The sequence below is a fragment of the Schistocerca americana genome, chromosome X (genome assembly GCF_021461395.2).
Source record: "Schistocerca americana isolate TAMUIC-IGC-003095 chromosome X, iqSchAmer2.1, whole genome shotgun sequence".
Classification (NCBI taxonomy): Eukaryota; Metazoa; Arthropoda; class Insecta; order Orthoptera; family Acrididae; genus Schistocerca; species Schistocerca americana.
In genome coordinates this window covers 353463884-353477356 of record NC_060130.1, presented here as the reverse complement: position 1 = coordinate 353477356, position 13473 = coordinate 353463884, and the positions used below count along the sequence as shown (strand labels likewise).

Genomic DNA, 13473 nt, shown 5'->3' with positions numbered 1-13473 from the left:
CAGTGGAGTGTAAGAGCAGAGAATAAAATAAAACTGACAAAAGTTTCATTTAGATAAATGTTATTTCATACCACTTAGTAAGCTAAAATTAATTAGCTGTGAAGACGGGTCAGGAGTTGTGGTTTGGTAGCTCAGTCAGTAGTGCACTAGCCTGTGAAAGGCGAAGGTCCTGAGTTTCAATCTCAGTCCTGACACACGGCTTTAATCTGTCATGAAGTTTCATGTCAGTGACACTCCACTACAGAGTGAAAATTTCATTCTAAAATTAATTAAATAAACTTGAGTTAAAAAACTACATTGCAGCTGAAAAAGAAGAAGTCTATGACCTTACCACTGCAACAATAATGGGGAAAATATTTCCAAAGGAAAAAATGGACTATGAATGGATACTTCAGCAAATGAAGAGCTACATCACCTTTTATCTTTTTGATGTAGATATGACAATGATAGGCTAAAATAAAATAGTAATTACCTTGCATTGTCTACATCATAATTCCAAAATTGATTGAATGTCCTTCATTTCTATGTACATAAATGAAAGTTCTTGGTCACTTCTGTCTGTATGTTCAAGATAATCTTAGCAACTACAGTAAAGATTTTAATACAGTTTCATTAGTAAGTAGACTGATTTATGAGGAAGGTTTGTGTGTCTAATTTATAAACATTTTGTCGTAATTGGATGAACTGTGATGAATTGAAGCCCCATTCATTGCAAAAATGATGTTTTTGCCATCTAGCAGAGATAAGCATAAGGCCACCTGACTGCTGCACTGTCAGTACAAGCATCACAGCTCATTTTGAACTGCTCATTCCACATTCAAACTTTCCTTGAAATTTTATGTTGATACCAACAGCATCTATACTGTTTCAAAGCAAAGTAATACTGGTAAAATGATGCAAGATTGGGCTTTGATTACTTAGGATGAGGTTGTGATGTCCCATAAAATATCCATTGAAGTGTTCCACAGCACGATGTGACATCTGTGTGACAACAACAGCCCTATAACTGGCTGCATTATTTTGTTTTCAATGGACTTCCATCAGATCTTACCAGTAATTGCAACAGGGACAAGAAAAGAAGTCATGGCATCTGTCATTGCCATCTGGTGGTGAACTGCAGAATTCCTTGAAATCTTCCATGCACATTATATATTAGAGTCCTCCACTACATTTCCTGTCTGTATCGAAGGATAGTCCCAGGAACTACTATAGGCATTTTGATGCGATTTTCGCTAACACAGTGATTCACAAATTCTCACTCTTGGTTTACAGCTCCATAACCATTGATCACACCATTGTTGATTATTTGCATAGCCTGTCTCATATTTGTTTTTGTGCCACTGCTGCCACTGTCTATTCACAGAGCAATGTGAGTTGTTTCCTTCAGTTATCTTCACCTTCATTATTATGATGATGTCTGTCACAGTGTGTGCCCCTGCTGTGGGATCATGAGGGTCCATTTGATCTTTTCTACTCACTTGAAGATACCATTCTCATTGTTGCACAACCAGTTGTGATTTTTCATTGTGGGGTTTGTACATCTTCTGCTGCCTAACATCTTCATGGATCAAGTCAGTGTTGTCCACTATGGACACGAAGTGGAGGTAATGGAACCAGATGAAATCATTACTACCAGAACCTATTCTTCTATTTATCTCATCTTCTTTGCACATTTTATAAACTGGAGTCCCCCACTGTGGGTTGTGTCCATATGTTCAGGGTAATCTTAGAAACTGCTGCAGAGATTTTGATGCACTTTTCACTAACAAATAGACTGATTTGGGCTGGAGAGGGTGGTGTGGTAGCTTGCTCCTTCCATCATTGCCATGACATGTCACTCCCAATGCACACTACATATGGACCACATAAGATTGATGCCTCCTGAAAACTTTCCTGGAGCATGCTGCTTACATCATGTAAGTTATATGAAAGTGATGTTCAGTTAATGTTGCTCTCTGGACTTTTAATCATAACTCTATGCAGTGGCCTGTAAATAAAATTACCACTGTACCAGATGAGCCATCTGTCCATACATACTTATTGCTAACATACTTATTGCTACCCATGTGAAGCCAGGTCATTTTGCTAGTCATTACCATTTATGATTAGGATGTAAACTCTAAAATCAAATTTAATAATAAGTAATGCATATTCATTTGTCTTTTCTATGAGTCCCTGAATGTGGAGCCACTTATTTTGTTGGCAAGGCAGCATATTGTACATTGCTATTTATTCAACATGAGGTGTGATATATTTTTATATTTGTGTCATTCATTACCATTTATTGTCATGTCTAGTGGGTTTCATGATACCAGTTTTTGTGTACAATATCTTCTTAGCCATATTTATTAGTATTTTTTATATTTAATGATCAAATACAGTTTCAAATATTAGAATTTTTATTTTCATTCTTATTAGAGGGGCTTGTACAGTACATATGCATACATACAATTTTATTTTTGATTGACTTTTATATCTATTAATTGCAGGGAACTGAAGATCATGGGTGTATTCCATGCCCACCAGGTCACTACATTGACCCTAACACTACAGCATGTACTCATTGCCGCATTGGAAGCACAGTTACAGATCCATTAGCTTATGGTGAAGAATCATGTCAGCCTTGTGGACCAGGTCTAACAAGTCTCGATGGAGTATCTTGTACTACCAACTGTGTCTTCAACATTGATGGGCTGCAGTATGATCTCCGATCACTTTCAAAGTAATCTTTAAAAAATTACAGTGCTGGACATTACAGTGATTGTACTAACAAAATTGTGAAAACTAAAACAAAAATGTGAAAACTAAAACCTCATCATTATTGGATATATGACATTTCATACATTTTGGACACAAAGCTATGTGCAACAATCAAAATAAATCAAGTAGCAACAATTTTTTTGTATACTGCTGAGTCTGTGTCAGACTATCTGTTTATGAGGAGGATTTTCTTTTTACAGAAACAAAGGTCATTTGTCATACTGAAAGTGCTATAACTTCCTATTTTGGCTTTCACCCTTCTGTAAACTTCTTCTTGCCATAGTAACTTCTATTCAATTCATTCATCTTTTCTATGGTCTACCTCATTTGCTTCTCATTGCAGGAACCCATTCCCAAGCTATTTATGGCAGACTCTCCTCCAAGAACCTCTTCATGTTATCATACCATACTAACTGCTTCTCCTCTATAATATTACAAATGTTTATTTTCTTTTTTATATCTCAAAAACTATACATTTTAAGTTTCTCCAAAGAATGTTGTGATTTACGCACTCATATGCCTTAGACAGATCACAAAAAATCCCAGTAGGTGAAGTTTTGTCATTTGGATATTTTAATACACTGTCTGTAACACTACAGATGTCAGTTTCAGTGGAGAGACTGTGTCTGTGTACCAGAAAAGTCATCTGTCCATACATACGTATTGCTAACATACTTATTGCTACCCATGTGAAGCCAGGTCAAGCTACCTTGAGAAAGCAATGCATGGTTGAGTACAGTAGTTTCATCAGAAGAACATGCTTTTAATATTTTGTTTGTAATGTTATCAAGCCTTTGAGAATCTTTTATTTTAAGAGAGCTAGTTCTTTTTCAGATTCCTGTAGAAGTAGTTGCAGTGATCTCAAATTTCTGACTGTCACATGTACTGCAATGCTTTTTCTTTTCAACCAGTTATATGAAGTTTCTCTGTTACATTCATAAGTGAGTGTTAAAGAGGCATACTATATATTTGATATCATGGGGCATTTGGTTATTATCTTTAATTACTGTATCACCCTATTGGAAAACAGCTATTAAGGGTAGGGAGAATTTAACTCAGAAATGAATTAAATTTGGAATTTACATACAGCACTTCAAGTACTTCATTGCAGCTGATTCTTTGCAGTTTCCTTCTGCATAGATCTGTTGTGAGCTCATTAACTATTCTAATGGGTTTCCTAGTTAACACTTGATTTAGAGCTGTCATTTTGGGTACTATGTCTTAGTGGCCACCTTGGTCTGATAACCCATTTGAAACTGAGATGAAACCTGTGTTGACCAATCCTCTTCTGCAAAAATTTTGTCTGTTCAAGTGCTACTGTCCTACTCAACTCTGCTGGGAAGGTTTACAAGTGAGAGTGTAAGAGTTAAATAAAATTTCTATCTCATCTTTTTGATCAGGTTCCGAACAACTGATTTGTTGAAATAAGCACAAATTATTATTCACCTTCTTTTGTTAGATAGGTGACATAATCGTGTTTCAAATTTTTCTAAGAACTTCCTCTGAGCCCTGAACCAAAACAATCATTCAGTGCAAAGGCACAAAGACAACTTGGGACATGCAATTCATCAGAAACTGACTTGCATGGACTTGTATTTACATGCAAATACTTGCCACCACCTTTCCCAGATAATGGGCGTTCTCAGGACTTTGGTTCAGAGAGCACATGGCATTGCTGATGGAAGTGCTTTGTGGGATGAGCTTCTACACTTAAAGGGAGTTTTTGAAGCAAAGTGGTACTTTCCAAGACAGATACACAAGGTACTATGGATAAAGCTAATAGTGGACCTTAGGAGTGAAGGAAATGGCATGGAAAGATTCAAACCCTTGGCTTTTGTCAGCTAAAATAGGTTGGATCCTCCCTAAGAGCAAAATGAAAGTGATTTTTCACCATCCAGCGAACACAGAACTAGGTTCTGTCAGAGATGTCTTGATGCTCTACAAATGTGGTGTTTCATACAACTGGCAGATGATACAAATGGTCCATGAAAGATGCACACAACACCAAAGATACATCACCTCTTACATCCCAATACATCATTTGTGGCATTGCATTGCATTGACACCAGTCACTCTGTGGGGTATCGCAATACCAAAATCATAGTTTCACCATCATATTTTTGTGGGTCAGTGGTGAAGAAAGCAGTGGAAATTTGTTTTGTGAAGAATTTAATTAACAGAGGTAGCAATTTTATCCTGGACAAAGTATGGAACTCAGCAATTCCTTTAATAAACTCTCAGAGATGTCATTATAGTGCAACAACTAATTTCACACTTACATCCTGCCAAGATTTTATCAGCAAAGCACTGATTCAGTTTATGATCTTTGCCACTGAACAACATCTTTGGCACTTGTTCATCTTTGGCCTCATGTGCAGTGGAATAGTCTGCATATTTAAAAGACCATAGCAAACACTTTAGCTTCAGCCAGTCACCCCACTCAGAAGATGGCTGAAAAATATACAGGGAAAATATTAGGTGAAGGAACAGAGTTTCACTGGTTGCATGCCTGAAATCTAATGGATCATTCATATATGTACATAACTGTGATTAGATTAGAGTAGATTCAGCTTTTTGTTCTGTAGACCCAAAAATGAGATGATCCTCATGAGTGTGGAACATGTATTTAACATGTCTGTCCCTGAAAATAGGACCCAATTCAAATCATTGGCAAACCTGCACCCTCTGCATATCTTAGAAGTTTCTAAAGGGAGTATGCAAACCTCTTATATTCATATCCTAATAGTGGCCTCTTTATGAGGGTTTGGTCCTACTCTATCTTTTCTGTACTTGTATAAAATTTTCTAAAATGGTGAAGTCAATTACTTGCACTAAAAAGGCTGCCTTTATACTCTCAAATATCTGAAACTTCCTTCATAAATACTAATGTTTTTCATTAAGTCTACTTATTACCTAAATGTCTTTAATTTGATTTCAGTACATATCTGGTCAAAGGTAGTCGTCTGTTCACTGCATCTGGTGCACAGTACTACCATTTGTTCAACATTAGTCTCTGTGGCCATACAAAAGCACAGTGTTCTAATAATGTATCCTATCAGACGGAGGGACAAGCAGCACATGTAAGTTTCACATGTCATTCACTTTACTATCTACAAATAACTTTTGCTGATTAGTGTCTGCTTCTACAACAAACAGGTTTTATTAATCATAAATTATGTATAAATAAATCATAGAAAGTAAATAGTTCCTGACTCTTCTGGAATTACACAAAACAGAAGATTTCTGGTGGTGGATGCATTTTGGTCACTACAGGTACTCTGGAAGTTTGTTGACTGACTTACATGATAGTGGAGAAGAACACTGTCTGTAGGTTTGACTAGAAAGCACTTGAATACAAACCATAACTGATCCTCATATGCTGTCATTTCTTTCACTGAAGACAAAACTGTCAATTGTGTGGTGAGTGAAGATAGTAGCATTAGGCAGACAGGTAAGTTTGTGTGCTAGCCAAATCTTGACTGCAGATAACAACAAAGTCCACTTCACAGTCTAGAAGCCCATTGTCAACAGATACACCAGAAAGATTGCTGTAAACATTGGCTAGTGACAAGTAAGCCCATGGCAGTCCACATTATCTGCTTCAGGTGTTTTGCCACATTATCTAGTACCAGCAGACGTGTCCTTCTGTGCCATACCTAACAAGTTTGCCAGATGTATGCATAATTATACTGACTGAGCTATCAGTATGTCTGGTGGTATTACAAGAATTGGTGTGTGCTGCAGAATTTAGTCCATTGAATAAGTGCAGCAATGGCCTAGTCATAGGATTTAGGGTTATTGCATCAAAATAAGACAAAAAATCTCATTTTTACAAAGAATTTTATATTCCTTTATAATTCAACGAAGTAGCCACCCTTGACCCCTTAAACTGATATCAAAAATGAAACTGAAAAATAATTAATTTCTTGCATTCGTAGGAACAATGATCCCTGATTAGAACACCATTGGATCTCTCCCTCAAGAAAATGTGCATCACTTCCTTGATTCAATACTGCAATATATAAAAATTGGTTCATAAGCTTATAGGGGCTTCAAAAACCACTGACATTTTTCCGGGAATATTAAACTGAAATTTTAATTTATATCATTATTAAACATAGTCTTTCATGCATATTTAGAAATTTCTTCATGCTGTGAATTTTTCATTGCCTGGCAATATGAATAATGGAAAATACACTCCTGGAAATTGAAATAAGAACACTGTGAATTCATTGTCCCAGGAAGGGGAAACTTTATTGACACATTCCTGGGGTCAGATACATCACATGATCACACTGACAGAACCACAGGCACATAGACACAGGCAACAGAGCATGCACAATGTCGGCACTAGTACAGTGTATATCCACCTTTCGCAGCAATGCAGGCTGCTATTCTCCCATGGAGACGATCGTAGAGATGCTGGATGTAGTCCTGTGGAATGGCTTGCCATGCCATTTCTACCTGGCGCCTCAGTTGGACCAACGTTCGTGCTGGACGTGCAAACCGCGTGAGACGTCGCTTCATCCAGTCCCAAACATGCTCAATGGGGGACAGATCCGGAGATCTTGCTGGCCAGGGTGGTTGACTTACACCTTCTAGAGCACGTTGGGTGGCACGGGATACATGCGGACGTGCATTGTCCTGTTGGAACAGCAAGTTCCCTTGCCGGTCTAGGAATGGTAGAACGATGGGTTCGATGACGGTTTGGATGTACCGTGCACTATTCAGTGTCCCCTCGACGATCACCAGTGGTGTACGGCCAGTGTAGGAGATCGCTCCCCACACCATGATGCCGGGTGTTGGCCCTGTGTGCCTCGGTCGTATGCAGTCCTGATTGTGGCGCTCACCTGCACGGCACCAAACATGCATACGACCATCATTGGCACCAAGGCAGAAGCGACTCTCATCGCTGAAGACGACACGTCTCCATTCGTCCCTCCATTCACGCCTGTCGCGACACCACTGGAGGCGGGCTGCACGATGTTGGGGCGTGAGCGGAAGACGGCCTAACGGTGTGCGGGACCGTAGCCCAGCTTCATGGAGACGGTTGCGAATGGTCCTCGCCGATACCCCAGGAGCAACAGTGTCCCTAATTTGCTGGGAAGTGGCGGTGCGGTCCCCTACGGCACTGCGTAGGATCCTACGGTCTTGGCGTGCATCCGTGTGTCGCTGCGGTCCGGTCCCAGGTCGACGGGCACGTGCACCTTCCGCCGACCACTGGCGACAACATCGATGTACTGTGGAGACCTCACGCCCCGCGTGTTGAGCAATTCGGCGGTACGTCCACCCGGCCTCCCGCATGCCCACTATACGCCCTCGCTCAAAGTCCGTCAACTGCACATACGGTTCACGTCCACGCTGTCGCGGCATGCTACCAGTGTTAAAGACTGCGATGGAGCTCTGTATGCCACGGCAAACTGGCTGACACTGATGGCGGCGGTGCACAAATGCTGCGCAGCTAGCGCCATTCGACGGCCAACACCGCGGTTCCTGGTGTTTCCACCGTGCCGTGCGTGTGATCATTGCTTGTACAGCCCTCTCGCAGTGTCCGGAGCAAGTATGGTGAGTCTGACACACCGGTGTCAATGTGTTCTTTTTTCCATTTCCAGGAGTGTATATCACATCTGACACTCTGAATTCAGCTTTGTTCTGATTGGGCAGTTACAGATTGTAATTGGAGAAAATTATCTCTGATGTTAGTTTTGGTCAAAGATAAAAAATTCATTTCCCTGATATAACTTGAATTCACAGTTTTTCTAAGTCTTCGTCTTAAAGGTGCATCAAATGGAACACCATTAACCTGAGTTTGTATGCTCCTGCACCTATTGTGACAGGTGTGGACACATTCAACACCATTCAGTGACCTGAATGTTGGTAAGATGCTTCACTCTGTGGCCTGTTGGTGTACAAATGAGTCGCTGGCACCTAGGGGGTGACCTAGTGGCAGAACTGTTCCACATAATTTCAAAACTGTGTAGTGCAGTGTGATGATGATCCTGTACATGAATTCCTATCTTCAGCTTGTCTCTCAGAACACCCTCTACAACTCCTTGAAGTATGTCAGTGTCATATTGTTACACTCTATACATAATGTGATTCAAGAAGAGAGAACAAATTTCAGTTCTTGACAACAGGCAAACTATGAAAGACAGAAACAACTGGATATGTCACTGTATGGAGCAACGTTCAAAGCTTTGACACAGCTGTACTGTTGTTTGTTGTTAGTAATATGGTAACTATACCACAAGAGAAATCGTCTTGTGTGTTGTAATTTGTGCAAAGTCAATCCATTGTTCAAGTGCAATGTGCATTACACTGACAGTTCACCAAGAAACTGCTCCTTCACAAGCAGACTAATGACTGGCATAAAAAATTCTCGGAAGTTGTTTGCATACACAATGGGAAGAGCACTGTTCAGTCATGTATGTCTGATGAAAATATTGAGCACATCCAAGCTGCATTCACATGGGGCCCTCAGAAGTCTACAAGATGGGCAGGCTGGGAACTTCTACTTCCTCAAACGGCTACTTGGATCTGGTGCAGGGTCACACATTGGTGTGGTTCCTGTTGATTCACTCTGTAGGTGGGACTATACTAGACATGGCCTACACCTCAACAAGAAAGGGAAGGGTAAACTGGCTGGGCTGATAGCAGGATATTTAAAGGGGGGAGGAACTACATCTCATGGTGGAAACTCTTTTTTAGTGTAAGATCAGTGTCCAGTGGGAAACTCAGCCAGGCAAGTATTAAAGATGTTAAAAAAGTTCAAGATACTCACAAAAGTAAAGTGAAAAATAATGTTAGTATATTTCATCAAAATATTGGGGGATTGAAGAATAAAATTGATGAGCTTTGTTTAGAAGATATAGAAACTGGGAATGTAATAGATGTACTATGCCTGTCTGAGCATCACATTGTCACTGATATGCAAAAGGTTAGCATCAATGGGTACAAATTAGCTGCACATGTAAATAGAGATAATATGATGAGAGGAGGAGTTGTCATATATGTCAAAAGCTTCCACAGTGTAAAAAATTTAGAAACTAAAAAATTTTGTGTAGAGCAACATATGGAAGCACGTGCCACTGAACTTGTTATAACCTTTAATCACCAATAATTGCGTGGATATTCAAACACACTCACTTAGGAACAATAGCTCGTTACATGATAACAACTCAGTATCTCTTATTCGACTGCCATGCCGTGACATGCGGCTGGTGCCGTTCATAGCTAGGTGGCGCTCCTGCGCTCAGCCGAGTTGTGGAGCGCCTCTATCGCCGTTTGCACATACTGTCGTGGCGGCACTGTTAAATGTCGTGGCACTGTCACAACACTTTTCCCCCCTTGCAAAAAAAAAAAAAAAAGAAACCACTAACTTCCTTGGAGACATAGACAGTGCGGAGACATCCATGGCTTCCTGTGAGGCCCTGAGAGGATCCCGCGGAGAGACATGAGAGTATTTTCGAAAATGTACAGGACGGAAGCTCGTGCGTGGAACGTGCCTCCTGGACGAGATGATGGGTGAAAACTCCGGAGCAGCATCCATAGGTGTCGTGGACCTGGGGGTGTTCTCTAGCGAGATGGGTCCCAGAGAAGGCGTCGTCGTGACTGGGGCCGGTTCCGGCATACTCGGGAGCGGTAGCGACGTCGAGCGGTAGCGACGTCGGCTGCATCAACACGTACGGTGGATCGGCAGCAGCAACAGGACTGGCTTCTTGGGCTGGTGGAGGCGAAGGAAGAGGCGGTGACACCGGCGTGGCCACCACTCGTGGACGCATCTGGTCATAATGGCGAACAACCATGCCATCGTCTGTACGTATTTCACAAAGCCGGCAGCCGCGAAGAGCCTTGACCACCCCTGGAATCCATTTAGGGCGAGATCCATAGCCTCGTGCCCACACGTTGGCGCCCACCGAGTATTCTCCCGCACTAGGGGACACAGCACCAGGCCTGACAGGGTGAAGCAGGTGCAGTAGAGTGCGCGGTTGGCGGCCATGCAAGAGTTCAGCAGGGCTGCGATCACCCAGAGGTGTGAAGCGATAAGAACTCAGAAATTGCAGCAGAGCGTCATCTGTGGAAAAATCACTAAGGAATTTTTTCATCTGGCTTTTGAAAGTGCAGACAAGGCGCTCGACCTCCCCATTCAATTGCCAATGGAAGGGTGGTGCTGTAACATGATGAATCCCTTGCCCAGTACAAAAATCACGAAAGGCCTTCGAAGAGAACTGAGGGCCATTGTCCGTGACGATCGTGGATGGAAGACCTTCTAGCACAAAGATTTTGGACAAAGCCAGCATCGTCGCCGCAGTAGTGGGCGATAGACATTGAACAATCAACAGTAGCCAATAAGTACCAGGGAAGGGGCCGGCAAAGTCAGCATGCACCCGTTCCCGTGGCTGCGCCGGATCAGGCCACGGAGAGGGCGTTGTACGAGGTGCAGCCAGTTGTTGAGCACACTGACCACACGCAGCACCCATGTGGGCGATGTCCAAATCAATACCAGGCCAATAAATGCGCCTGCATGGCCATCATGCAACAGTTTGAGAACATCTTTGTGAAGAGAGGCTGGCACCACGACCCGTGGAGATGCGCCATCCGTGACCAGAAGAACGACACCATCACAGACAGACAGACAAAAGAGCAAGGCATGGTAGTTGCGAAGGGGATCCGATGCCCGGCCCTTGGTCCTGTCCGGCCAACCCCGTTGAACAAAACCGATCACCTGACGCAGGACCGGGTCCCGCGCAGTAGCTGACATGACCTGCAAACCTGTAAGGGGAAAACCCTTGACTGCACGACGTTCTTCCTCATCACGATCGAAAACCGGGTCGAGGCCCATCAGCAATCGCGACAATGTGTCAGTGTTGGCATGCTGGGCCGTGGGGCAATAGTGAATCTCATAGTGAAAGCGAGACAAGTATAAGGCCCAACGTTGCAGGCAGTGAGCTGCCTCATCCAGAAGCGACGCCGATGGGGTGAACAGAGAGACCAGCGGCCTGTGGTCAGTGATGAGGTGAAACTTAGAACCATACAAAAAAACGCTGAAATTTTTTAGAGCATAAATGATAGCGAGCACCTCCTTTTCGATTTGAGAGTAACGCCGTTGCGCATTGTTGAGGGTCTTGGAAGCATAGGCGATGGGTCGTTCCGACCCATCCTCTTACCGATGGGCGAGAACAGCCCCTAGGCCATACTGTGATGCGTCAGGCGCCAGAACTAAGTGCTGATCCAGACGGAATGTGGCAAGACAAGGCGACGAATGCAAATGAGCCTTCAGGCGGACAAAAGCCTGCTCACACTCGTCAGACCAACAGAAAGGGATGTTTTTGCGTAACAGCTGATGCAGAGGATGAGCTACCGCCGCCGTGGATGGAATGAATTTGTGATAATAAGCAATCTTGCCTAGAAACGCCTGAAGTTCTTTGACCATAGATGGCCGGGGTAGAGCATTAATGGCCGCAACGTGCTGACGTATAGGACATATACCCTCATGTGACAAGTGGAAACCAAGATACACAATGGAGCGTTGGAAGAACTGTGACTTGTCCAGATTGCACCTCAACCCAGCTGAATGCAAAACTCGAAACAGTGAACGCAAATTGTGAAGGTGCTCCTCAGTGGAGGCCCCCATGACAACAATGTCATCCAGATAGTTTATGCAGCCGGGAACGGATGCCGTGAGCTGTTCCAAAAACCGTTGAAAAATGGCCGGCGTGCTAGCGGCGCCAAATGGTAACCATTGGTACTGATACAACCCACAAGGAGTGTTGATGACGAGAAATTCCTTGGAAGAAGCATCCAACGGCAACTGATGGTACGCCTCCGATAAGTCAAGTTTGGAAAAGAACTGGCCCCCAGCGAGCTTGGTAAATAACTCCTCAGGACGGGGAAGAGGATAAGTGTCAATGAGGCTCTGAGCGTTGACAGTGGCTTTAAAATCACCACACAATCGCAGACTCCCGTTTGGTTTAGAAACCACCACGATTGGCGATGCCCATTCACTGGAGGTAACAGGAAGGAGAATCCCTGAAGCTGTTAACCTGTCTATCTCAGCGTTGACAGGTGCATGCAACGCTACCGGAATAGGGTGTGCCTGGAAAAACTTAGGGTGAGCTGTAGGTTTAAGAGTAATGTGGGCTTCAAAATCCTTGGCATGACCCAGACCAGCAGAGAACACGGACGAAAATTCAGAACACAATCCCTCCAGCTGTTGATACGGAATATCCTCAGATATGAGGTGCACATCATCATCAATGGAGAACCCGAACAACTGGAAAGCATCATAACCGAACAGGTTTTCAGCGCCCGCATGATCCACCACATAAAACATGAGGGGCCTAACAACAGACTTGTAGGCAGTGGAATCATCAAATTGGCCAATGATAGGAATTTTCTGTTTATTATAAGTTCTCAGATTTTGCGTAACAGGAGACAAAGGAGGGGAGCCCAACTCCAAATACGTGCAAGAATTAATGAGAGTTACTGCAGAGCCAGTGTCCGCTTGCATGCGAATGTCTTTATCCAGAACACAAACAGTAACAAACAACTTATTTGTTTGAGAAAGCACACAGTTAACGTCCATGTCCGATGCCTCGTCCTCATCGACAGGAACTTAGGGGACTGACACACAGAAGCAATGTGGCCTTTTTCCCTACATGAATTACACGTGGCCCAACGTTTTGGACACACGGCCCTGTCATGCTGTATGAA

General features: G+C 42.9%; 1 protein-coding gene across 1 annotated transcript in view; it reads left to right on the top strand.

Annotated features, from left to right (window-relative positions):
- The window catches only part of LOC124556568 (endosome/lysosome-associated apoptosis and autophagy regulator family member 2-like), a 240393-nt gene that overhangs the window by 186520 nt on the left and 40400 nt on the right, over nt 1-13473 (top strand). The window contains exons 10-11 of the mRNA XM_047130523.1: nt 2490-2722; nt 5699-5840. Coding sequence (XP_046986479.1) covers nt 2490-2722; nt 5699-5840 — 375 coding nt within the window. The remainder of the gene's footprint in view (nt 1-2489; nt 2723-5698; nt 5841-13473) is intronic.